This window comes from Arvicanthis niloticus, chromosome 4 (assembly GCF_011762505.2).
Source record: "Arvicanthis niloticus isolate mArvNil1 chromosome 4, mArvNil1.pat.X, whole genome shotgun sequence".
NCBI classification, from domain to species: Eukaryota; Metazoa; Chordata; class Mammalia; order Rodentia; family Muridae; genus Arvicanthis; species Arvicanthis niloticus.
The window spans coordinates 48,711,536-48,738,214 of NC_047661.1; the positions used below are offsets into that span (position 1 = coordinate 48,711,536).

Sequence of the window (26,679 nt, forward strand, 5' to 3'; positions counted from 1 at the left end):
TCTTGCCTCCAGTGTGTTTACCGCGGTTGCCATAGCAGCCGCGCAAGGCTCCTTTTCCCCCTTCTCCTGCCTCACCTTCGTGACGCCATAGAGTCATGGCCAATGGGCAAGCGGCCATGAGTCAAGCCCCGCCCTAGTCGCGGGCGCGGCTATTGCCGCGGGCAGACGCGCGAAGCTAGCGGGAAGCAGGCTGGTGGCGGCGCGGCGAGCTTCGTCCATTTCCACCCGCGCCCGCCGCCCGCCGCAGAAGCACGATGTTCCGGATGCTGAGCAGCAGCTTTGAGGACGACCCCTTCTTCGCGTGAGTGTCCCAGCCGCGCTCGCTAGGAAAGGCGAGCGGACTGCGCCCCGCTGGCTGTGCGGGTTACGCCCGGCGGGAGGCGCGGGGAAATGGGGGTGAAGGGAAGCGGAGTAAGGAAAAGTGAGTGTGAGAAGAAATGAGTGAGGAGAAATGGAGGTGAGGAGAAGTGAGCGTGAGGAGAAGTGGGGGTGAGGAGAGCTAAGTGTGAGGAGAGATGACACTCGTCTGAGGAGATAAATCTGAGAAGTGGCTGTGAGGAGAAATGGGGGTGAGAGAAGTGGCTGTGAGGTGGAATGAGGTGAGGAGAATGCGGGGCGTGAGAAGTGGAGACAGGAGCTGAAGGATTTGGGAGTCATTAGGTGAAGACATCAAGCAAGATACAGGGGGGTGAGGAGAGGATTTGAGGGTATTTGGCAAGGAGAAATGGACGGCATGAGAGAGGGTGAGCTGAGCAGGATGGGGTGAGGAGGATTTAGAAGCCTGAGGGTTTGCTGGTGGGAGATGAGGACTAGCTGTGGCTCACGGTGCAGGCTGCTGACTATTATGGGCGACTTGGTGTGTGGGTCGCCTTGAATCTAAAGTCCTGTGCATCAGCAGGGCTTAGCTGGTGACCATAACTGCCATCTTGGTGGAACTTCTGATAAGAAATAGTCCTAAACTTTAACTTCACGTAGGGTGGGAGTGCTTTCTAGGGTGACACTTCCTTGACTTGAGAAACGGGGGTGAGGGTGGTTTTTGTTTTGTTTTGCTTGAGAGAAGTCTCCCTATGTTGACCTTACTGGCCTGGAACTTGGTGTAGATCAGGCTGACCACGAACTCACAGAAGTCCACCTGCCGCAGCCTCCTCCTCTTCCTCCTCCTCCTCTTCTTCCTCCTCTTCCTCCTCCTCCTCATCTTCCTCCTCCTCTTTCTTGCTGGGATTAAAGGTTGTGTGCTAGGTTGTTTAAAACAAGCTTTCCTATAGTGAAGGCTATCACCTTGACAGCACTACTAAGTAGGAGAGTTGTGCTGGCTGCTTCAAAATGGTTGCCATGGGACACTGTTTGTTTTCTTCACCTTCTTCATTAGCAGAAGTGGCCTTGCTTGGGAAGGGACTTCTCATTTTAACAATGCAATAATGGGGCAGGGGTAAAGAAATAGTGTGCAAGGAACACCTCTGGTAACAAGGAATGGTGAGTGGTTCTCAGTGACATAAATGAGGCCTTGGGAAGAAGACATTTAAAATTAAGTTTCATTATTATCTAGTTTTCTGTGCATATTTAACCTTATTATATGCCTAGTTATATCAAAATAATATCTTAATTAAATGTGTAATTTGATATGTAATTTGTATCTTCAAAAATTATGTCTAGCAGGAGTGTAATTTAAACTGTTGGATGACCCTCTGTGAAAAGACAGGGAACCCAAGATTTGAAGCCAAAAATAGTAACATCACAGACAGACATACACATCAAAAAGCACCCTTCCTCCATGCTTAGCAAAGGAAAGACATTAGTCACACTCTTCAACAATTTTTTTCAGAACCAAGCAACCATTACCAAAAATATAAGGCAAATTTGTAGTAATTAACTGTAAGACTGATTCATGCTAATAATTTATTTTACAACCACTATTTATAGAGCAAACACATCTGGGGATAAAGAAGAAAAAGAACGAACCTATATTTCAAGAAATTTGTCCTTTAACCTACTCTTTTTACTCCAATCCTTACAAAATGAGAATGAATACTTAATATAAAGAATTAAGGTGACAAACTTACTAAGCCATCTGCTGACCTTAGGAACATAAAACAGAAGTAGGACACACTAATCATGCTCAATTTTTTCAAATTAATTTATTTTTATTTCATGTGCATTGGTATTTTGCCTGCATATATGTCTGTGTGACAATGTACGATCCCCTAGAACTGGAGTTAGAGACAGTTGTGGTCTGCTCTGTAGGTGCATGGGAGTTGAACCAGGCTTCTCTTGAAAGAACAGCCACTGCTCTTAACCTCTGAGCCATCTGTCTCTCCAGCTTCCACTGACTGTTTTTATATGAAGATTGTACCTGATGCTATCTTAGTACCTGACCATTGGGTTCTCTAGTGGTTACTTTAACTTAGAAAATACTCAGTGAATATTGTGTAACAGTGATCTAGTATCTTTTATGGTTTATCAAGCAGTTTATGGGTTATTACCCATATTTCTTGATTACTAATAGTAATTACTGTTTTCATTAAATAAATAACATCATTGATGTTGCAGCTGCCTAATTAGAATATTACTCATTAAATTATTTTTATTTTTAAAATAAACTTTATCATTTTTTAAAAAGTCTTACAAATAAATAATAACACCATAGGCCAAAAATAATTATACCCACGGGTCTTACAGGTAACACTGAAGTATAGGGTAAATATAAAAACAGCTTTCTGGAGAAAGTTTTTGGGAAATGACCCAAAGCATACATATACTGAGGAGGAGCCAACAGATGTGAAAGGGAAAAGAAAATTCCACCCTGAGCTCAAGCTCCATATGCTCTGCAAGCAGTCAAAGCTACTAGGAAACTCAAAAATCTTTCTAACCTAAGAACCAAGGACAGAGCTCAGTACTGCTATTGTCATTGGAAAGGTGTGGCTGAGAGTGGGAATGTACAGCATCCTGAGAGGGAGGACGAGACAGCTTTTCTGTGTATAAATTTTGCACAAATCTGTACTAGGCTTAACCACCTGTGCATGAACCAGACTCAGAGAGCAGCTTACTGAAGAAGATACATGAATGAAGCAAGATTTAGTCTCCCATTTAAGACAGAATTTGAATTCTAAGGCAACCACATTAATTACCTGCTTAGGAAAGATTCATCATTTCTGAAGAATATAACAAAATTCAGAACCTCTACAACATAATAGCCACTGTCTGTATTTTGACCTTATATGACTCATTTCTATATAAAAGACTTATTCTGAAGTTATTAGTTATTATCTCATTCAAGGTATTAGCATTAATGGGCAAAAAATTTTAAGGCAGTTATAATTTTGCCCCATATGTGAAGGAAAATATGATTGTAATGAAGGAAAATATATGATGTCTCGACAAAGGAAGTGGGATTTTATATGTAACTTGTCTATCTCTAATGTGTATAAATGTTTTATATATTATATCAAATAAAAATTCTAGAGATGAAAATTATATCTGAAAGAAGAAGATTGATTGGGTAGGTTTAGTAACAGAATGAAGATGGCAGAACAGGCATTAAACTTGCCTGTTAAAGGACAAATATAGAACAAAGTGCAGAACAAAATGCAGACTTGGCAGAAATTGATGGTTTTCCTTGAAATTTAAACAACGTTATTTTAGGAACGTGTCTGTTGTAGGCAGAATAATGGTTTCTGTAAAGATAATCATATCCTAATTCCCAGAACCTGTGAATATGTTATCCTGTTGGTCAGAAGTTCCCATTGGCTTTTTGTGCCTGTTTCAGCTGCCCTCTAGTTTAGGACCTTTTTCTTACAATGTGTATTAGATATCTATTGTTGCAGTAGCGTATAGAATCTTAAAGTATTATATCACATCTTCTGTTGATCAAGAAGTTTAGTTAAGTAGTTCTAACTCAAGCCTTAGGAGGTTACAGTCTGTCGAACTGTGAGTTTATCACAAATATTGTCTAAATGAGCATCCAACTTCAAGTTCATTCACATGGCTATTGGCTGATTTAGAAAAAAACTCTTCTAAGTTCCCTCATGTAAACTTCTCCCCAAGCCATACCAACCATTGTACATGAGAAATCACCTAAGACGAAACTTAATAGTCTTTGAAGTACATAACTTTGAATGTGACATCCTGTTATTCCATTATATCAAATTTATTAAATAACAGGTCCAGAAGTTCAGCTCATGGGCAGAAGACATTACATGATGCCGTGGACACTAGGGATTTGACACCATAGAATACCATTGGAGTAGTTGTCTATCACACATATTTAAACAATTGCTTAGTACACCAATATCAAGTTTATATTACTAACATAATTAAGTTTTAAAATGAGATAAAAGACAACAAAATTACTATAAATAGACTGTACCATACAAGGTCATAATCTGTAATAAAAACAAAGCAACTGGGCAGGGGGGGGGTATAGCATAGTTGGTAGCATGCTTGCATGAAGTCCTGGATTGATGCCCAGAACCAAATAAATCTAGGCATAGTGGTAGATGCCTGACACTGTGGATATAGAGGTAGGGGGTTCAGAAGTTTAAGGCCATTCTCAGCTATATAGTGATTTCAAGGCCAGACTCAGCAGCATGAGATCCTATCTCAAACAAAACAAAACAAAGATGATACTCAACCTGAAAAATAACAAAGACTTATAGCTGTGTGGTTGATATTTTAAAATGAAAGGGGCAAGACTAAGGATTGTTTTTAAAAAATAACTAGATAGATAGATAGATAGATAGATAGATAGATAGATAGATAGATACATGCATACATACATACATACATACATACACACTCATAATAATCAGCAACAAAAGACACATTTTTAAATGGATAGGATATATTTGTGTACTCATTTTGATCACTTATGTAAATGACAAGTAGAAAATCAGAAGGATAGGATACAACTCAGATAATTTAAATTGAAAAAAAAGCACTGAATAGTCATAGAAGCCATAAAGACAAAAACCTAGAAATAGTTTTGATTATATTATGATATAATCATTCATATATATGTATACATATATATATATATATATATATATATATATATATATATATGCATTCCAGATTTAGTTAATTTTTGGTGAGTAGAACAGCAGGGATAAATTATAAAAAACATTATTCTGAGTCAAAGAAACTAGATGTGAAAGATGACACACTATATAATTCTATAATTGGAATTGAGATCCTAAGAAAGGCAAAACAATACTGATAAAGCCTGTGATGGTTAATCTGGATTGCCAACTTGACTTGAGAAGTGCCTAGATTAGTAAAACACACCTTTTCAATGTGAGAAAACACTGTTACTTAAAGTCAGTCTACCATGGCAGGATAGCCTCTGAGCTCAGTGCAAAATGGGAGACTCCCTTGTTAGCAAGTTTTCTCCTTCTCTGACCTTGTCTGGGGGATTCTAAGCCCCTATATTTGCCTCTACCTAATGAATGTCATGTAGCCCTAATTAGTTAGTTTATAGAATTAATTTCCATTCTCCTGACAGAACCTGTTTGGCCAGCACCAGAGATTATTGAAATGCTTCTCCATGCTAATGAGGTATGCCAGGTACCCTAAGCCCCCAGTCAGTGAATGATCTTTGACTATCTTGGATGTCCCTGCCCTCAGTCCCCAAAAACTTTATAAGCCTTCAATTACCCTAAGTAAAGTTGATCTGCTTACTGACAAGAGGTCCTAGTGTGGTCATTTACCTTACATACTCACAAGGCTTCGGACATCTCTGCTCCCACTGTCCTCATGGACTGTATCAGCAGATGCTCCACAAGAGCAGGGAAAACCACAAATATCTCACACTAATAGGTTATCTTAACAAAAAAAGAGAACATCTGAGTTATATGACCTCATAGACCAAGAAAGTCTAATATGTATCTGCAGAATATTTATTTCTCAGCAACCCATGAAACATCTAAAATAGATTTTATAATAGGACATGAATCAAGTCCTAGCAAATACAGGAAATGGGAGTAATTTTTTTTTTATCTCTGGCAACAAAGGAATAAAAATAGAAACCAAGAAAAAGAGGAATTATAGTACATATGTAGACTCATGGAGACTGAACAACAGACTATTGAAAGATGAATGGATCACAGAAGAAATCAAGAAGAGAATTCTAAGAATCCTATATCCAAAAGAATACAGTACCTCTTAGATGCAAAGAAAGCAGCTATAAGAGGGAAATTTATAGTTATAGATGCCTACATTAAAGAAAGAAACCTCAAATAGCTTAGATACACTATAAGGCCTTGGAAAAACAAAAACAATCTAAACCCAAAATTAGTGGATAGAAAGAAATAACATGAAAGAAATTAATAAAATAAAAATGAAAAGGTACAAAGAATCAAAGATTGAGTTCTTTAAAAACAAAAATAAACTTAAAAGATAAACAAGACCAATAAACTCTCAGCCAAATTAACCAAAGAAAATAGAAGACACTAATTAGTGAAATTAGTGATGAAAAGAGACATTACAACAGATAACAGTGAAGTTCTGAAGATTGTTAGGCTGTACCTTAAAGATTTATTTCCACTAAGTTAGAAAAATCACATAAAAATGGATCAATTTCTTGATACATATTACCTACTAAAGTTAAACTAATATGAGAGAAACAATTTAAACAGATCTATAGCAACTACCAAAATAGATTGAAGCAATAATTAAAAAAAAAAAAAAAAGATATTCAAACTAAAAGCAGTGCAAGGCCAGGTGAATTCAGTACTGAAGTCTACCAGACTTATAAAGAGCAGCTAACACTCGGACTTCTCAAGCCATTTCATAGAATAAAGACAGAAAAAATATTGTCAAACTCTTTTTTACAAAACCAGATAAAGACACAACAAAGAATAATACACCAGTCTCTATGATGAACATAGACACAAAAATAACACTAAAATTTTAATATTTGCAAACTGAATTTTAAGAACACTTCACAAGGATCATTCATCATAATCATGTTGGCTTCATTCCTAAGATCCAAAGGAAGGTCAGACTAATGCAGACCAATAAGTATATCACATAAAGGGATTGAAGGAAAGAATTCACATCGCATTAAGTACAGTAAAGGCTTTTGAGAAAAGACAACATCCCTTTATGATAAAAAGCCCCAAAGAGACTAGGAATGGGAGAAATGTGTATCAGCATAATAAAGGCTATATATGAGAAACATGGTAGCCAACATCAGAGAAAAACTCAAACCATTTCCACTAAGATCAGGAATTAGATAAAAATATACCCTTCTTCTACTCCTATCCAATATAGTTCATAAAGTATTAAATAAGACGAAGCATACAAATGGATACAAATAGGAAAGGGAGAAGTCAAAGCATCCTAATTTAATGTTCATATGATCCTTTACATAAAAGACCATAAAAGCTCTACCAGAAAACTCTTAGATCTAGTAAGCACTTTGAGCAATTTGGACACCAAACTAACATATAAAAATCAGTAGTTTATATGTTTGTGTGTGTGTGTGTGTGTGTGTGTGTGTAACATGCAGAAAAAGAAACTAGGAAAACAATCATTTTAACAATTATCTTAAAAAAAAAATACTTTGGAATAAACCTAAGAAAGGAATGACCTTTACAGTGAAAACCTCAAAATGGTATTAAAAAAAAAAAAAAAAAAAAAAAAGGAAACCAGGGAAGGCATTAGAAAACCTCCCATGTGAATATATGGGTGAGTTAATATTGTGAACATGACTATATTACCAGGGGCAATTTACAAAGCTAGTACAGTCTGCTTTATAGTTGTAGTGCTACAGCTAGACGTGGTGGCACATGCCTTTAATATCAGAACTCAGGAGGCAGAGGCAGGTGGATCTCTGAGTTCTAGGATAACCTAGTCTACAGATTGAGTTCCAGGACAGCCAGAGCTACACAGAAAAATCCTGTCTTGAAGAAATAATAATAATAATGATAATAATAATGATAATAATTCTTATAAAGTTATCTGTGGCTGTGGCTGTGGCTGTGGCTTTGACTATGCAGATAATATCTGTACTTTTATGGTGTTTATAAACATAAATATGGTACTCAATGCTTGTATGTCAATGATCTTTTCTCAGTCAGGAAAGTTTAAAATAGTGGGGTTTTTTGTTAAGAGAGAAAGAGAGTGTGAGAGAGAAGGGGTAGGATGGGTGGGTGCAGGAGCCTATAGAAGACAGAAGAAAGTATAGTGAGAAGCAGGTATATATGAGAAGCATAAGTCTTCTGGGGGTACTGAGAGCCAAACTTCAGTCCACTAGAAGAACAGCAAACATTGTTAACCACTGAGCTATCTCTCCAGCCCCAACAAGTATGATCATTTTAGGAGAACTCTTCCAAATTTATTTGTGTACATTCAATTTTAAATGACAACTTTTTTATGTTCTTTGGAGTTCGTATTTAGCATGGGGAATTCTTTATTAATTCTATAGAATTATGTTGTACACTTCCCCAAATGGTCTTCCTGATAGAAATGTTTTTCTGATGTTTTTACAGTTATAAAATTATGTTGTAGACTTCTCAAAGTAGTCTTACCTTAGAGAAATATTTTTCTGATTTTTTTCCATTTTTCCTCATCTTAAACTACTTATGATATGGTAATTTATATTTACCATACTTATACATGAAATAATATATTTCATTAGTATAATAAATACAGTGAATAGCAAATAGGATAAGATTTCATTTATATTTATAATTGTATTTATAAATACTAGGTCTTTTATTAAATAATCTCTTCTAAATTGTAATATTTTGTCTTCTTAACAATTATATTAGCTCACAAGTTTCTTCGTAGTATTTATATGCCAGTTTTTAAAAATTATAACATTTAATTTTCCATTCATCTGTTTTTTCAACAGTGATTCTTTTCTTGCACACCGAGAAAGTATGCGCAACATGATGAGAAGTTTCTCTGAACCTCTTGGAAGAGACTTGCTCAGTATCTCTGATGGTAGAGGAAGAACCCATAATCGTAGAGAACGTGATGGTGGTGAAGATTCCTTAACTGTAAGTAATTTTAAAGACAGCTAGCAAGAAAGTTCTATAGAAAGATGACACATGTTATAAGTTACATACTGATAGCGTATAACTAATATTTCTCCCATGGAAACATTATATAAAAGAGGAGACATTTTCTAAAGCTAAAACAATGGATTGTTAATGGTATCGACATGCACTATGCTCTTAAAACATTTAGGATTATAAGGTTATAAAACTATAAGCCATACTAAGCCATTGTTTTTCCATGTTTCTTCCCTAATAACTAACTTCCTCCCTTCCATGTGCTAAACTAAAACCAATGAGGACTCCTGGTACCACACACTTCTAAGGTTTAAATACTTAAAATATCTAGTATGGTGCTTTATCATCATTGGATCACTCTAGACCTTCAAAACTTAGATTAACCTTTATTTCAGAAGACTTGTGCCTTAGTTAGGGTTTTACTGCTGTGAATGGACACCATGGCCAAGATAACTCTTATAAAGGACAACATTTAACTGGGGCTGGCTTGCAGTTTCAGAGGTTTGGTTCATTATTGTCATGGCAGGAGGCAAGGCAGCATCCAGACAGACATGGTGCTGGGAAAGGAGCTGAGAGCTCTAAACACTGAAGACAGTTAAAAGGAGATTCTGTCTTCCTCAGGCAGCCATGAAGAGACTCTCCCTCTTACGTCCTGGGTGGAGCTTAAGCATAGGACCTCAAAGCCCAACACCCACCCTTCTTAGAGGGAACCATTTCCTCAACAAGGCCACAAAAAATAATAAAGCTACACCTTCTAATAGTGCCACTCTCTGGGCCAAATATACTCAAACCACCGTGTTCTACTCTCTGGCTCCCATTGACTTATTCAAACATATGAGTCTGTGGGGTCCACACCTAGCTATAATGTAATACAAAATATAGTTAGTCCATCTTGGAAAGTTTAGTAGTCTATAGCAGTCTCAACAGTGTTAACAGTCCAAAGTTCAAAGTCTCTTTTGAGTGTCATGTAATCACTTAACTGTAATCCCCTATAAAATCAAAAAGCAGATCACATACTTCAACATCAGAATATATATTGCTATTTCAAAATGTAATAGTGAGGAAATACTAGAACAAAGACCAAAAACCAGCTAAGCAAACCCCAAACTCTGCATCTCTGTGTCTGATATCAAAGTACTCCTCAGAGCTCTAACTCAGGTTTGCTGACTACAACACACTTCTTTCCCTTTGGCTGGTTCCACTCTCTGCAGCTTTTCTCAGCAGGTATCCCATGGCTCTGGCATCTTTAATGTCTTGGGGTATCCAAAGCAACTTCAACTTTACAGCTTCTTATTCCAGTGTTTGAGATCCACACATGATCTTTTGGGTTCCTCCAAAGGGTTTGGGTCACTTCTCCACTCTTCCTGGGATTAAAGGTCTGTTGTCTGTAGCACTCTAGGCTCTGGTTGACTCTACTCCACCACTGCTGCTGTTGTTGGTTGTCATCCAATGGTACTATCATCTCTAATTCTATGGGGTCTTTCGCTGCAACTAGGCTTCACCAAAACCTCATAGGCTCTCTTATGGTGCCACGCCTCAAATTCTTTGCATGACCCCTTCAGTCCTGGGCTGTCAACTACAACTGAGGCTTTACCTTCACCAATGGCCTTTCCTGGTCTCACACAGTAACAAGTCTCACCTGTTCTTCATAACCTTCAAAGCTAGTACCACCTTGGTAGTTCTTATACATGTCCAAGTCCAGCTGCAGCACAAGGTAGAACCTTGACTATCTCTAGAACACATCTTCTTTGTGCTTTCAGAAAACACTTCCCTCAAGATTTTACCTCAGTGATGTTAGTGTCTTCTTAATCACTGCTAATTTCTCAGCTCAGCTGACCAGCATCAGTTGTTCAATAGGCCTTTCTATTCTTGATTCTAAAGCCAGGGCCACATGGCAAATGCTGCCAAGTTCTGCTCCTTGCTGAGGCTGGAACATGCCCCCCTTATTATATTATTACATCATCACCAGCTTTCTTTTTTCCAACTCCCTCACTGCCTAAGCTTAGCTGTCCTAGAACTTGCTCTGTAGACTGACCTTAAACTCAGAGATTTGCATGCCTCTGTCTCCTGAATGCTGGGATTAAAGATGTGAGCTTGATTTTTTTCTACTTGGAACTTACTCTGTACTAGGCTGGCCCTAAACTCAGACATATGCTTGTCTCTGTTTCCTGGGATTGAAGGTATGTACCACCGTGCCTGGACCTAAGCTTTTCATGGCCGCTATGCCTCCAGATCTGGATCAAAAATGTATGTCTTCCAGCCTCAAAGTCTGGGTCACAGGTGTGCCCTCCATTTCAGGATGGCAGTTCATTTCAGATTGAGTCCAAATGAAAATAGTAACCATGTAATAACCCGGTAATAGTAACTCTTAACATGATATAACTATCCCTTGCTCAACTGCAAAAACATAAACAATAAGCTTAGCTGGGTGGGATCTTGCCCTAAAGTCACCACCTCTTCAATTCCATTTAATATCCTTGAACAGGATTGAGCTCCATTCCACTTCCCAGTGCCCCTTTATTACTTGAACCTTTAAAGCTTGCTACAACTGATGAAAACTTCTTCATGACAGTAAACTGGAGTCCATGTTGGGGTTTTCTGAGACTTCCTTTATCAGTGTAATTATTCTGAATCTCTTTACCTTAGAATCAGGTAGACTCTTCAAAAACCAAAACCAACCAACCAACCAAACAACCCAAAGAACAAAAAACAAACCAACAACAACAACAACAACAAAAAAAAAACCAGCCACATTCTTCACCAAACATAAGAATGATCTCCAGGCAACATACTAAAATTCCTCTCCTCTGAAACCCCTTGAGCCAGGCCCCCAGAATTTAAATCACCCTCAGCACCAATGTTTTCTGTATTTCCACTAGGATGGCCCATTAAGATTAAGCCATACTTAACTTAAAATATTCCACTGCTCTTCAAATTCAAAGTTCCAAAATCTACATTCCTCCAAATGAAATCATGATCAAGCTTATCACAGCAATACTCTAGTCCCTGGTACCAACTTCTATAGTAGGGTTTTACTGCTATAAACAGATACCATGACCAAGGCAACAATTATAAAGGTCAACATTTAATTGGGTCTAGAGGTTCAGTCTGTTATCATCATGGTGGGAAGCCTGGCATCATGTAGGCTGACTTAGTGCTGGAGGAGGAGCTGAGAATTCCTTATCTTCATCCAAAGGCAGCTAGGAGGAGACTCTACGCCCACCTGCACAGTGATGCACTTCCTCCAATAAGGCCACACTTTCTGATAGTGCCACTCCCTAGCCAAACAATTTCAGACCACCACAACTTATATAACTGCCTATTTTCATCAGGATGGGAGGGTAAAAACATTAAATAAAATAAAAAGTGAAGTTTACATATTTGTATTAATTATTTTGGATTTCACCTCTTTTATTTTTCAGCCTCAGGAATGGCAATTACAAAATATAATTCCATAGGAATTTCTATTAAGATGGTTCTTGGCAATTGAAATATATTTAGAATTCAGTAAACATGGTTGATCAAAGAATTCTATATTACTCTAGAAAAAATTTCATATTTTCTAAGTAATAAACTTAAAGAAAACAAAATAGTTTGGATCATCATAAAACCTGATAAATAAAACTGTATGTGCCATTTCAAATAAGAGTAATTACATTTAAGTTACTTTCCTTTTCGTTAGTAAATAATGCCATTTGTAAGTGCTATAAATACAATACTATAAATTAATGTTACATACATATTACATACATACAACTTCCAGTTTAATTCATTTTATTAAAAGTTAAGTTTTTAAAAAGTTAAAAATTGCCGGGCAGTGGTGGCGCACGCCTTTAATCCCTGCACTTAAGAGGCAGAGGCAGGGGGATTTCTGAGTTCGAGGCCAGCCTGGTCTACAGAGTGAGTTCCAGGACAGCCAGGGCTACACAGAGAAACCCTGCCTCGAAACAAACAAACAAACAAACAAAAAAGTTAAAAATTAACACTAGGAAAAATTGACAATGCAAGAGCACATTAATTATAAATATTGAAAAATCACTTGAGAATTAAAATACTTTTGTATCATACTTTTTGTAACTATAGCAAGCATGTATTTCTCTGGATTTATATGCATAAATAAGCTACATATAGCTTTCCTAAAGTATGCAAGAAAAGGCAATTTTATTACCTTAACTGTTAGCATATAAATGAGATCTGTGTATAATTCAGCTGGAAGTGTATTGATGATGTTTTACAAATCAGCTGTAAGTTCATTGGTCACCTGTTGGAGCAGAGATAAATGTCACTTTCATTTTTTCCTAAAAGCACTAAATGTTTAACAGAAACTGGAATAAAAAATATGTAGCCAAATAAAAAGATAATACTTCTGTGAAACTATAGTCCGCAAGATTCATTATTTCAAACTATTTGCATATATTCTTCAAATTATAACTGTCTTGCCAAAATTTCTTTAAATCAAGAGGAAAACACATAGAAGAAATTTGCTTGCGTAAATATCATGATTAAATTAAAAAGTAAAGTAAAAAGGTACCTCTGAATATAAAGAAAGTTCAAGACCAATATTTAAATTTAAATATAAAATTATTGGTCCCTTATTTTTCTGTGTAATTTGGCTGATATAACAAAATATTTTAGGCCGAATAGCTTTTAAACATCAGACATTTATTTCTCAGTTTCGGTAGGCTAGTGTGTATGTGTGTGTGTGTGTGTGTGTGTGTGTGTGTGTGTGTGTGTGTGTATGGGGAGGGGTGCTTTCCTTCTCTTTTGTTTTGGTCCTTACCTTGTGGCTCTGTCCTCAGGTAGAGGACAGGCTTACGTATCTATTGAACACTTGAAATATGCCTAGTGCTCAACAGAAGCAAAATTGGCCAAATGGGTTGCCATAATATTAAAATATCTGTACAGGAATAATTATAAAACTATGTATATTTAGAACAGAAACATGTGGATGCTCCAATACAATTCTTATTTCTATTACTTGTAAGCTTCAGGGAATCCATTTGAACTCACCTCTCACAGGTCAAATGGCCTCAATCTAAGTACTGTCAGTTAACAACCTGTTTCCTTCCCCAACTGCCCATTCCTGAGGGTGGATCTATTTCCCTTTCCTTGGTCTTGGAACGCCTCCCCCCTCCTCCAACTACCAAGACCATGGGCCTATATGTTTCAAATGTACACCCCTCCCCCCAAAAAGGTCTTTCTCCCTAAACTCCTGTCTTCTAACATCCAGGCATTCTCTCAGAACCTGCATTCAGGAATGCTCCAAAACATTACCCACAGGTGCTCCAGTCTGCTATGCTCACAGACGCTTCTACTGGGCCTGCACTTTTCCTAACTGCAGATGGGCCCACAGAACCTGGACAGCAGTGAAGTTCCTGGACTTGGGCAACATTGCAGCTTTTTGTCCACACCCCAAAACAAAACTGCACCCCAATGTCAACAAGAAGTAGTCATGGACAATTACGGCATCCTTTATTCATTTATAATCAAAAGAAGGCTGGAAAGACTCAGCAGAGAGCCCAGAGGCTACCCTAATGGGCTGGCTGGGGATGGGTACTCACGAAGTCCTAAGAAATGTATCCAGCACACAAGGATAGAGGGAGAGAAGTAGTTCCCACGTGGCCAGGAAAGTCCTGGGCCATCGAGCTGGGGACTCAACTCCTGGGTTTCAGCACCATCTGATAGGTTATTTCTCCACTGGTAAAATGAGCCAATTCAAGCCATATTATATTATATTATATTATATTATATTATATTATATTATAGGCAGGTTTATTGGGGTTCCACTCTCAGGTGGATTCACTGCCCCCAAGGATTGAGGCTAGGGGAATCGCCATGGGGAGATGGGGAGGAAGGAGAAAGAGAGAGAAAAGGCAATTGCAGCGCCAGAGAGAAGAGGAGAGATACCAAAATGTCTGGATTTATATAGGGAAGAGCCTGGGGGGTGGGGGAAGGGCAGCCCAGCCCCTGGGCTGGAAAGTTCAGAGTTGGGGGCAGGGTATGCCAGATAGAGACTGAGAGATGCTGGGAGAACCTGGAGGCCAGGCCTGCTTTGATATGTAAAATATGAACCTCAGGCCCTTGTCTCAAGTTGAAACCAAACAATAGCTACTTACTTGGTAATGATAATAATGTAATTAAATATTTTTATTTTAATTGGTTATGGGAGGAGTAGTGAATCTTTACAAAATGGCAACAGAAAGTGCTTTAATCCTAGTCATTATACTTCGTTTTAATTAGTTGTGAAATGTTTGTCTTAGTCTATAGCAAAGACTTTTTCTTTCAATTTCCTTATTAGAACTGTCTTTTTTTTTTTTTTTTTTTTTTTTGGTTTTTCAAGACAGGGTTTCTCCGTGTAGCCCTGGCTGTCCTGGAACTCGCTCTGTAGACCAGGCTGGCTTCGAACTCAGAAATCCACCTGCCTCTGCCTCCCAAGTGCTGGGATTAAAGGTGTGCGCCACCACCGCCCGGCTAGAACCGTCATATTTTTAGTAGTACTGTGGCTTCTTTATTTTCTGGCCAGGCAGATGCTACAGTGAGCAATAAGCAGATAATTTTAAAAGTACACAATGAGTATTTTTTATTAAAAAGTTCTGTAACAGTGGTACTTCTGAGCTACAGTGCATTTTTGTATTTTAGCTATGCCCATATAATAAGTAAAACAACATTTGTTGTATTTTTTTTTTTTCAGGCAACAAGTTTTTCTCTTGTGCCTTTTGAGAGGTTTGGTGGAATGGTTCGTGTCATGAGACAATTACTTTAGCTTTATTTTTTAACAGATACTTTCATTAACTCAAGCAGAGTGAGTTTGCATGCATGTCACTAACTTCCATAATGGCTTTTAAGCTTTGTACTAGAAACTTCTGGTAAATGTACCTGAGTGCTTAGACATAGGTTTTCTAAAGTAATTACTGAAGTTGTTAGGGTCAGAGCCTGGGCCGGGCAGCATTAACAAGCCAGGCTTACCCATTGATCTTCAGTGGGCCATTACATAGACAAGGAAAAGCTGAAAAAGAAGAGATGCATTTGATGTCCTCATACTGGGAAGAACTAAGAGGTCCATAGACCTTCACAACTCCATCTTCAGGGTCTGTTTGTGGGATTTGGATGGAAATAGAGGGAAGATACATTTATAAGTAGGCAGTCCTAGTCAACAAGTGGTCCCATCAGCTCCAGTCCCTCCTGCCAAGTAATCCGACAAGTTGTCATAATTATATGATATCTTTTTCTGGGAGACACGTTCCACCACTGGCCAGTACCAGGCTTCAGCATTTTTATCTTCTCACCATGAGGAAAACCCAATTTCTTGATGATTATTTCAGTAACCAAAGAGAAACACAGATACTTATTTTTTGCAGTATTTTCACTTCTATCAAGATGGTTACAGTAAATCAATCAAAATGTATAATGTCAATCTCCAAAAATGGAAAAATAAATATTGCGGGAACATTCACTTGATTTTCAAAGAGACTCAATAACTATATTTGAAAGCTTGACTTCCACATCCCCGTGATGACTCTACCAGGTGACAACACACAATATTCGGAAAACTCTTCTCTGACTTTGTTGACAAGAAATCTGTGGTTTTTCTTTCTTCCTACACAAGCATAGCTGTTCTCTAGCAGACCTTGTCAATGCTCTGACTCCCATCTGCCTTACAAGTTTCTAACCCCGAAGAGTAATCCAAAGTGAATTTAGAATATTTGTATTTATATTCTCATGAAAAGCTTTTCATTTTTTTGCACTAAATCTGAGTTATCAGTGTTTCTAAGTTTGAGGATGCAACATTTTTCCTTCCTGAGAGACAAGTGACAAAAAAAAAAAAAAAAAAAAAAAAATCCCCAGTATATCACAAAGATAGTAATGAAGAAATTCCCACTGTGGTACATATAAACATACAAACCTGCAACCCAAAACTTTTGACTATAATGGTGAAGATTAATCAGAGGTGACTTTTTAAAAAGTTATGTATTTATGTCAGTGGTAGTGGGGTGTTGTACACATGAATTCAGTAGCCACAGGGCACAAATACTTGGAGCTGGAGTTAGAGTTACAGGCAATAGAGAGCTGCTTGGCTTCTGGGAGCTGAACTCGGGTCCTGTGCAAGAGCAGTGCCGTCTGAGTCATCTCTCCCTAGAGAAGACTTTTGAAATCATAAGGATTAGTAAGAAGAAAAGCTCGGAGGAAAACAAAAAACTCTGGCTTAAGAAAGCTGAGAAATAATATATATGATATTTATATGCACAAAGCATGTGTTTATGTATAATATGTATACATAGGTGTATAATTTGTATATATGTGTGTGCAGTGTAATTTTCTAACGTTGGTTGAGATTTTATGTATGCTTTTTTTTTTTTTTAACAAATTACTCTTATTGTATAGTTTGTAAGTTGTTTTACCCTAGTTGATTACTGCATGGTTATATTACAGTAAGTTGGGAAATATTTTCATCTGCTTTGGGAAGACTTATTTACATCTTTGGTGTAATTAATATACCTCCTAATATCCTGTAGCATGTAGATATCAACCCTTTTCAGACGATGGATCGGATGATGGTAAATATGCGAAGTGGTATACAGGAGTTACAAAGAAACTTTGTAAGTACTAAAAATAAACTGATGAGAACATTGTTTTTAGTTATTGATATCCTATGTTATAGTAATGTTCAAACATCCTTTTTAAAAAAAAAAAAAAAAAGATTTATTTATTTTATGTGAGTACACTGTTGCTGTATTCAGACATACCAGAAGAGAGAGCATCTGATCCCATTACAGATGGTTGTGAGCCACTATGTGGTTGCTGGGAATTAAACTCAGGACCTCTCGCTGAGCCATCTTTCCAGGCCGACTTTCTAAGATTTTTGTATTTTATGTATATGAATACACTGTAGCTGTCTTCAGACACACCAGAAGAGGGTATCAGCTTGCGTTACAGATGGTGGTGAGCCACCATGTGGTTGCTGGGAAATGAACTCAGGAACTCTGGAAGAGCAGTTAAGTGTTCTTAACCGCTGAGCCATCTCTTCAGCCCTCCAGGCCACTTTCAAACATCTTTAACCATAGTTAAAATAGCAAAAAAAAAAAAAATTACATGATTAACACATATGATACTTAATATATTTTGTACCTGAAACAAATGTTTAAGTTATTATTTTACATCAGGATATTATATCAGCTTGCTTATATTTTCTTAGTCAGTAAAAAAAACTTATATCTCACTTATTTTTACAACCTATAATCTGAAAAGTCATATTAGTTAATTTATACAATTAAAAATTACAACCTCAGTATGTTCTTCTGAGTCTGTTGTAAATGAACATTTTCTAAAAATTTTCATGTTTTATTATTATCTCTTCAAAAAATCATTGGATGCTAGCAACTGAGTTTTAATATTAAAAAAAAATCTCTGAAAACAAAAATGGTTTGTATGCTAGATTAGATCTATACACTCTAAACATTTTAAACAAATACTAATACTTCTATGACCGTGTTTGTAATAGTAGGATAAAACAATTTGGTTTGATCTGAAAGTGACTTGTTTCATTCCAATATCCGTTGGAATTTTATGGATCATTTAACAATGCCAAAATCTAGATAGGGCATTAGTGGTGGTTTTTGTAACAGTCTGATACCCAAAGAAAGTATGAACGTTCCTGGTACATAATTCACTTGATCTTGATTGGCAAGGCTGTGCAAGAAATATCCTCTGCTAGGGATTCTAACATCTTTATTTAATCTAAGCCACACAAACTCAGATTATGTGAATCACTTGTTATTTTTTTATAGGAGAAGTAGAAATTAGCAGTAAAAATGGAAGTAAATTAAACACCAGATTCCATTTGGATCAATATATAGCTAATATTGTTGCTTTTTGGCATTCAATCTTCATATTTGACTAGAATCTTAATTTACAATTTCCTTTGTCTCTAGGGTCAACTTTCAATGGATCCAAATGGGCATTCATTTTGTTCTTCCTCTGTTATGACCTATTCCAAAGTAGGAGATGAACCACCAAAGGTTTTCCAGGCCTCAACTCAAACCCGTAGGGCTCCAGGAGGAGTAAGTTTTTATTATTTTTCTAGATGAAGTCTTACTGGGTAGCCTCAGCTGTCCTCAAACTGCCCTAGTCCTGCTTCAGTCTCGTAAGTCTGAAATTGCTGGTATGAACGATCATGCCTGGCATTGAAGAGTGTTGAACATTCTTAGTGTTTTAGTAAGTTATGGAAAAAACACATTGTCTAACAGTGGCAGGGACAGGAGGGAGGCGAGGTGATAAGATGCTCATCACTATGGAAACCTTGAACTTAGGATAGACTAAAGGGGAGATTTGCCCCAAGAACTCTGAGGAGATGAATGTAAGGAGACAAGGAAAGGAAACCATCCATGTAGCTAAACCAGGGTTAGAAAAAAAAAGGGATAATACTTTAAGAGCAAATCAGAGAACCAGGTGAAGTTTATGGTCTAGACATTTATTAATAATTAGTCCCAGTTATTTCTGGGAATTAAGTGACAGGGAGAAAAAAAAAGAAATTTTTAAATACTGACCCATAGTAATGAAAGTTCTTGGCTTCTACAAACTGATATGAAATTTCCCATTTTTTCATTACCTTGTAGGTTACAGTAAGATTTTAGAATCACTGAATAATAGTCATTATTCAGGATAATATAGTAATTCAGAATAATATAGTAATTCAGTATTATTACTATAGTAATAATATAGTAATATTATTGTATAATAATAAAGTAAGTCAGAATTTTAGTTCTGACATACAAATATACCTATTAGTGATCTCTTTGCATTCTTTTGTTTGTTTGTTTTTGTTTTTGTTTTTCAAGACAGGGTTTCTCTGTGTAGCTCTGGCTGTCCTGGAACTCACTCTGTAGCTCAGGCTGGCCTCCAACTCAGAAATCCAGCTGCCCCTGCCTCCCAAGTACTAGGGTTAAAGGCGTGTGCCACCACTGCCCAGCTCTCTTTACATTTTTAAGCAAATTCACTGCCATTTTAATTTGATGAACATAGAGAAGTCTTAAAGTAAGCTAACTGAAATTATAGATGTCAAACATAAAAACATATTAGTAATATTTGGCTAACATAAAAATTCTAGTAATACTTCTGTGAAGTTGGTAGGTAGGAGTCATGAGACTCAAGCCCTTCAACATAAGCAGTGAGTAAATAGTTACACTTATTAGCTTCTATCCATTACATTGTCAAAGACAATGTTGAAGAATGTATATAACTTCTTATTTTTATAACTTATTTATGTAACCAAGTTTTGTATAACATTGTTTTAATATTTTATTATGACTTGGAAAAGGCTAAAATGTAAATGGTTGAAGAAATGTTAGTGATTTTATTACAAAACCAGATTGATAATAGAACTGAATATAGTTACTCATTTTATTAATTATACAAAATACTGGACATTGGCGCAGGAAATCCACAGCTTTACTTCATAAACAGACCTGACGACTATGAAATGGAGTCCATTCTGATACAGTTAAGTATTAGCTAAATCACTTTCACTGTGTTTTTTAAAGGTAAAAGAAACCAGAAAAGCAATGAGAGATTCTGACAGTGGATTAGAAAGAATGGCTGTTGGTCATCATATCCATGACCGAGCTCATGTCATTAGAAAGTCAAAGAACAACAAGACTGGAGATGAAGAGGTCAACCAAGAGTTCATCAATATGAATGAAAGTGAGTCACTACAAACACAAAAGTTGTCTGTCAAAAGTTAATAGTAGCTACATTTCTAGGACTTAATGAATTTTAATTATTACGATAGCTTAAAAGAATGTGAAGAAAAGTTTTTGTCAAAGTTATACAACTGTGGTTCTATCATCTAAAATGTATTTTACAACAAATTATAATTTGTTAATGTGAGGTATCAATCAGTTTTCTCATAAGATGATAAAATTAAAGATTTTGAGCGTTTTTTTTAGTAATATCAATAGGCAAAATGTGCTTTTTAATTTTCTGATTGTCAAGAAGCATATTTAAAAAGTTTAAAGAAACAAAAATCAATCATAATTTCATTCAATCTCAAAGAACCACTCAAATTTTGATGAATTTCTTTTTAATAGTTTTATGCATGTAGAAACATCTTTTCAACTTGACTATTTTGCTATTTTGTTCATACTGTGCTCAATTTATGCCACCATTATAACTGCAAGAAATTATTATTTTCAAAGATATTCTAAATGATTACCTAAAAGTTTCATTGTAAACAAATTATAACTTCTACAGTTTGTACAGATGATTTTAATTTCTAGTATACATAAGATAACATACATAATGCTAAGCAAATCTTTGTTTTTTAGGTTTTTATATTTATTCTTCAATGCATTTAAGCCCTTCTAGTGTCTAACTTTTCTCATATTTTATATTAAAATCACTAACATTATTGACAGTATTCATTTTGTCTAAACATTAAACTTTTATGCTTTAATTAAAATTAAATCATATTGAAATGTCAGTACATTTATCTTAAATTTTCAGAAGGTACTTTGAATAATGTTTTATCATAGTAAAGAGCTTAAATTAATGTATCATTCAGAAAAAGAAACTATAGTTGAATTAGATAAAAATTACTCCTGGTTAGGTGGCACTTACTACCAAATGTAACAGCTCAAGTTTACCCTCAAGGTCCTACAAGGTAAAGAAGAGAACCTACTCTTCGAAGTTGTTTAACCTCCACGTCTGCAAAGAGTACAAGCCAGAACACATGCACAAACACACACAGAAATAATAACTATAACTAAGTATTCTTATGCCACAAGAGGAAAGCCAAATTTGAACTTTCTTTATTATAATCATTGTGATCTTACTAAAATATGTACTGAGTCACCTAGAGCAATGGGTTAGTTGTTAAGACTACATGCTACTCTTACAGAGGACCCTAGTTCAATTCCCACTATCAGGATGTTGTGAGCATAGGGAAGCCCTAAATGAGTGAAGTCCTAAATGAATGTACATCATTGATGTGGGTACACCCATGACAAGGACCAAGACCAAAGACCAATGAGAAATTGGCAAAAGCATTCCCCACATGGGTCAGCTTAGGCATTGGCAAAGTCTTCTTCCTCAAGTTCAAGTGTGAATGCTTACAGTGTGTACAGAAACTAGCAACATCAGCCTCCTCCTCCTAGATATTTTGTAGATTTAGACTGCTAGTCTACAGATACCTCTTGTGCATACTCGCTAACCCTTCCCATGGTGCTGCTCAGTAAAGGCTGTGAGGTTCTAGTTCTTGTTTGGGGGTAGTTGGTGCTACTCCAACAGAGTGCTTATACTCCATCTGACCCCAGCTTTCCGGTATGTATGTCTGTTTGTCATTTCTCTATTCCCTTGCAGGCCCTAGTCAGGGTTTCAGGGCCATCCTGTGTGGGATGCATCACCAAGTGGCTCACAAGTACTTTTAACTACAGTTCCAGAGAGATGCCTCTGGCCTCCAAGGACACCAGCACTTATATGTGCTTGTCCACACATATATATATAATTTAAAAATAAGTCATATACATATATATGTATGTAGATATGTACATTGAGTATTTTGTAATAATGTCGGAAAAATTAAGTTTAAGATATTTTTTATAAAAGTAATCTAAAAGGCATCTATGTGTTGTTTTTGTGAAAGTTAGTTTCCCTAATGCATGACATCGTAAGTTGAGTGTTAGGAAATTGACACCAAGCTTAAGAAGTCATTAGGAATGTAAAGCACTGAATAGAAACGCAAGCTACTGAAGCGTGTCTAAGAACGTAGGGAACATTACAGTAATTGTAAAATGATTCAAATTATCATGGTCATTATGAGGTCATTCAAAAGATTTCATCTAGTCCATGTAGAATAATAGGGTAATCAAGAAGGTAAATGAAAAACCATATTGTCAGTAACCATATAGTGAATACGAGGGAAGTATTGCAGAAGCTTCTGCCTTTGTTGTCAGGTTAGGCTACATGAAGTGTGTGATGACCCAAGGCAGTACTGAGAGAAGAAACCTAAGTACTTGTTCTGTTTATTTTGATATTTAATATAGGCGATGCTCATGCTTTTGATGATGAGTGGCAAAATGAAGTTCTAAAGTACAAGCCTATTGGACGATCAGGAAACACTGGGATGCGAAGCATGGGTCATGAGCATCCAGGGTCACGTGAACTCAAAAGAAGGTAAAGACTATTTCTAAAAACAGTGCTTTTAAAGAGATTTACAAGTTATGTAGATTAGGTTGTGGAGATAGCTCATTCAGTAAAGGTTTTGCCATGTAATCACTGTGTAATACTCAAAATGGACATTAAAAAGAGAAAGTAGCCTGACATAGTAGCAAGCAGCTGTAATCCCAACACTGAGGAAGAAGAGACAGATAGATACCTAGCTTACCTTGTAAATCAAAGCTTAAACAATGAGAACCAAAAATGACCTATATAAGTGCACATAACACACCAACATGAACTTACCCACACATATGTACTCTCATCCTCATACACAAACACAACAATGAAAGAAGTGTGTAACTTTACCTTTTAACAAGTTCTTAAGAATATCCAAGATGTATCTTTTATGAAAAAGGGAACTTTATATTGAATCTAAATAGCCCATACAAATCAAAATTTGTTTCTGAAAAGTTTGTTACACAATACTATTGCATATTATGAAAGTATTTAAAATTCATTTATAATTAAATGCTGAATTTTGACTTGGTAAGAAAGTTAAGTTTTTAAAATACAAAGCCTTTTCATCTATATAAATATCTAAACCTTGTGTGAAATGGATATGTTTGAGCATTTACATTAGGATCTGTTTTACAATATCACCACAGTATATAAAGTTTCCTTAGGATTGTTGGTACCTATTTTTTCTGATGATTAAGTACAGTTCTTAAAATGTATAGCATTTATACATTTAGTACATATTCTGAAGTTAATTCTTGGGAGCTATGACTTGACTCCCAAGTTCTTGGGAGAAACTTCAAGTTTCTTGAAACAGAATAACTCTTGAAGCAGAAATCCAGAGAGATTATAGGGTTGGAGAAGGCCTCATGGAACCAGTGCTGGACAAATGGGCATCGAGTAATTCAGAAGCCGTGTATAGAATTCCATGAGCTGGCATAGTTTCTTTGAAAGTACTTGTTTAGGAATTTAGAGCCTGAATACTTTCTATAAAAAGACTTTAAAACTTGCCTCTATCTTTTTGGTAATATTTGTCTCACATTGAAAGGTTATGGTTAAACATTGTTCAAAGTTTAAACACAAAATCTAGGTCCCAGTTAGAGAAAGTATGTTCATTTGAGATGCTCTGTCAATCTATGGCCCTAGCAGCTGAATTTTTCTTTTTAGTAGTTCTATCCAGTAGAATTTTCGGAAGTAATTTCCACATGAGAACGTGTGCGGGCCAACATGTTAACTATTAGATATGTGTGACTGCTGATTCTCCTTGACACTTGGGTGGCACAACTCAGGAGCTGAGTTAAGTATAAATATTACTTATGGCTATCATTTTTAATAACACTGTTTAAGCTGCAAGTGATTCAGTAAATCTTAGGTAATAGCTCCTACTTTCTTATATGTTCAATAAAGTAGTTGTCCAGAGTTATTAAGGAACTTTAAAGATAAAACTCTAAATTACAGTGGCTTTTAACTTATTTGCAGTGACATATAAATCATTGAGGATTTTCAAATGGTATTAATAGTCATATGTATATTTCTTAGAGAGAAAATCCATCGAAATTCAGCCATTGAGAGTGGAAGAAGATCAAACATTTTTGTGGACAAACTCAATGTCAAAGGATCACCTGTGAAAATCACCAAAAAATAAATAGCCGTGCATTTCATTTGTTTAGTTGGTTATTTTAACAAAGAAAGTCATGGCATGGTGCTCAATAATACACAAAAGACCAATCTCCTGTTGTTAAATCAGTGCTGTACTTTGCAACTTTCTTCTGAATCTGAATGTTCTTGTAAGTTTTAGCTTTAACATTGTTCATACTTTAGGAATAAAATTTTGATGTTCAGCAATGTGGTTAAATTGGTTAACTGTCTATATAAAACTCTTTACGATGTACTAACTTTAAAACACATGCTGATTTCACTTTCGCAGTTATTTTGATAATCACAATATATAAGTAAAACTCAAATATAGTATATATTTTAATAATAGATAATATATGTATACACACACACACACACACATATATATACATAAACCCTTGCTTGGTTTATATGTATATATATATGTTTTATAATGTATATATAAAGAACATCATGGTGATGGTTCTGTATAGCAGTGAATTGTTAAACCACTCTGAGCTCACTGCACCTGCCCAAAATGCTCTGGATTCATGAATGAAGGACATAAACACAGACACACACATACATAGCATTACTTTTAATATGCCTTACTAGCTCAATGGCTGGGCATGTCTAAACCTCCCTTTGGATAGCATACACTACTACCTTCTGGTATTCCTGAGTTAACACTTTTTAAATCTATCTCTGCTACCCAAGACCCACTCGGGGCAGTGGCCCCTGGGGCCGCTTTCCTGACTCTTAATCCTGATCTCTGCTTCCTACCCATCATGGCATGGTCCATCCTATGCCCCTCTCATGGCAGAATTCCTTCTTCTTCATGTTTGGACATGCAGATTCCTGTGTTATTTTAGGAGCAGAATTAAGACAAAGCATTAGAATCAATCCCCAACATTTCTGAACTGGTTCTGTTACTTAGTTCAGCACACAAAAGTAAGATATTAAAATAAAATACATCCAGTGTCTGCTAACACCACAGTTGAGTGGTGTGAATCAAATTTCATAATGTGTTATATAATTAGCTAGCTTAAAACCTTAAAATAATAAAGCTATATTTGAGGTCCAGGAATGGTAGCTCAGACCTCTGATCCAGAAATCCTGTGATGATTTCCTGCCTGTGGGTGAGGCAGGAAAATTGCAGTCTTGGACTTTGAGGTCTTGGACTATAGAGTAAAAGACCCTATCTCAAAAATAAATTATTTATACATATATACATATACACTATTAGTATTTTATAAGAAGTTATTACTTTGAAAAAGAACAGGAATAATTAGTTTCTTTTCAAGAAAATACGTTAAATTACTAATGTAAATGAATTTCATTATAATTTTGGCATACTGTATAGGGTTTGTTCTATATCACACTCATACAATTTATTATAATTTATTTACCTTTCTCTTTAAAATTTTAATGTTGCATATTTCTATCTTGTCAATGCTTAATGAGAGACTCTTTGTACACACAAAAAAGTACATTTTCTGTTTTAAAACTAGAGTAATTGATTTTCTCAAAATTCATTAGATGTGTATTCCTGAGTAAGGTGGTAATAACTTAGTTTTTCCTCTTTTAGTTATACCATTTAAGAATTCAGTTAGCCTTTTTACTCTGGAATTCAAGCGCTAACCTATCTTTATAAGTTGGGGCTGAAGTTTATAAGAATATAGAGAGCTTAGTTCTTTCATAATTTTTATCAAGGTAAAAAATCATCAAAAAAGCTAGCATTATTCTGTACGCCTCATGATGTTCTAAAGAATAAAACTATGTTCACACTTCATTAGATAACTATAATATGTGCTTGTTAATTTTACTGATTTTTGTACTATACTTACTTGGTCATTAAAATTTTTTTAAGTGTGTTCATTCA

The 26,679-nt window shown here is 36.1% G+C and overlaps 1 protein-coding gene across 4 annotated transcripts; it reads left to right on the forward strand.

The window, feature by feature from the left end:
* The first annotated feature begins 19 nt into the window (after positions 1 to 19).
* Positions 20 to 26,679, forward strand: Mlf1 (myeloid leukemia factor 1). 4 transcript variants are annotated; one of them, XM_034500336.2, is made up of 8 exons: positions 138 to 301; positions 8,852 to 8,999; positions 15,706 to 15,750; positions 17,528 to 17,611; positions 18,944 to 19,072; positions 20,552 to 20,711; positions 23,051 to 23,180; positions 24,720 to 26,679. In XM_034500336.2, the coding sequence occupies exons 1-8, from the start codon at positions 255 to 257 to the stop codon at positions 24,823 to 24,825; spliced, it is 849 nt and encodes a 282-aa protein (XP_034356227.1). In that variant the 5' UTR covers positions 138 to 254; the 3' UTR covers positions 24,826 to 26,679. The 4 variants fall into 4 exon arrangements, with proteins under 4 accessions (XP_034356228.1, XP_034356227.1, XP_034356229.1 ...); XM_076932491.1 differs by lacking the exon at positions 138 to 301 and adding an exon at positions 1,455 to 1,473; XM_034500337.2 differs by lacking the exon at positions 15,706 to 15,750 and having other exon boundaries at positions 20 to 301.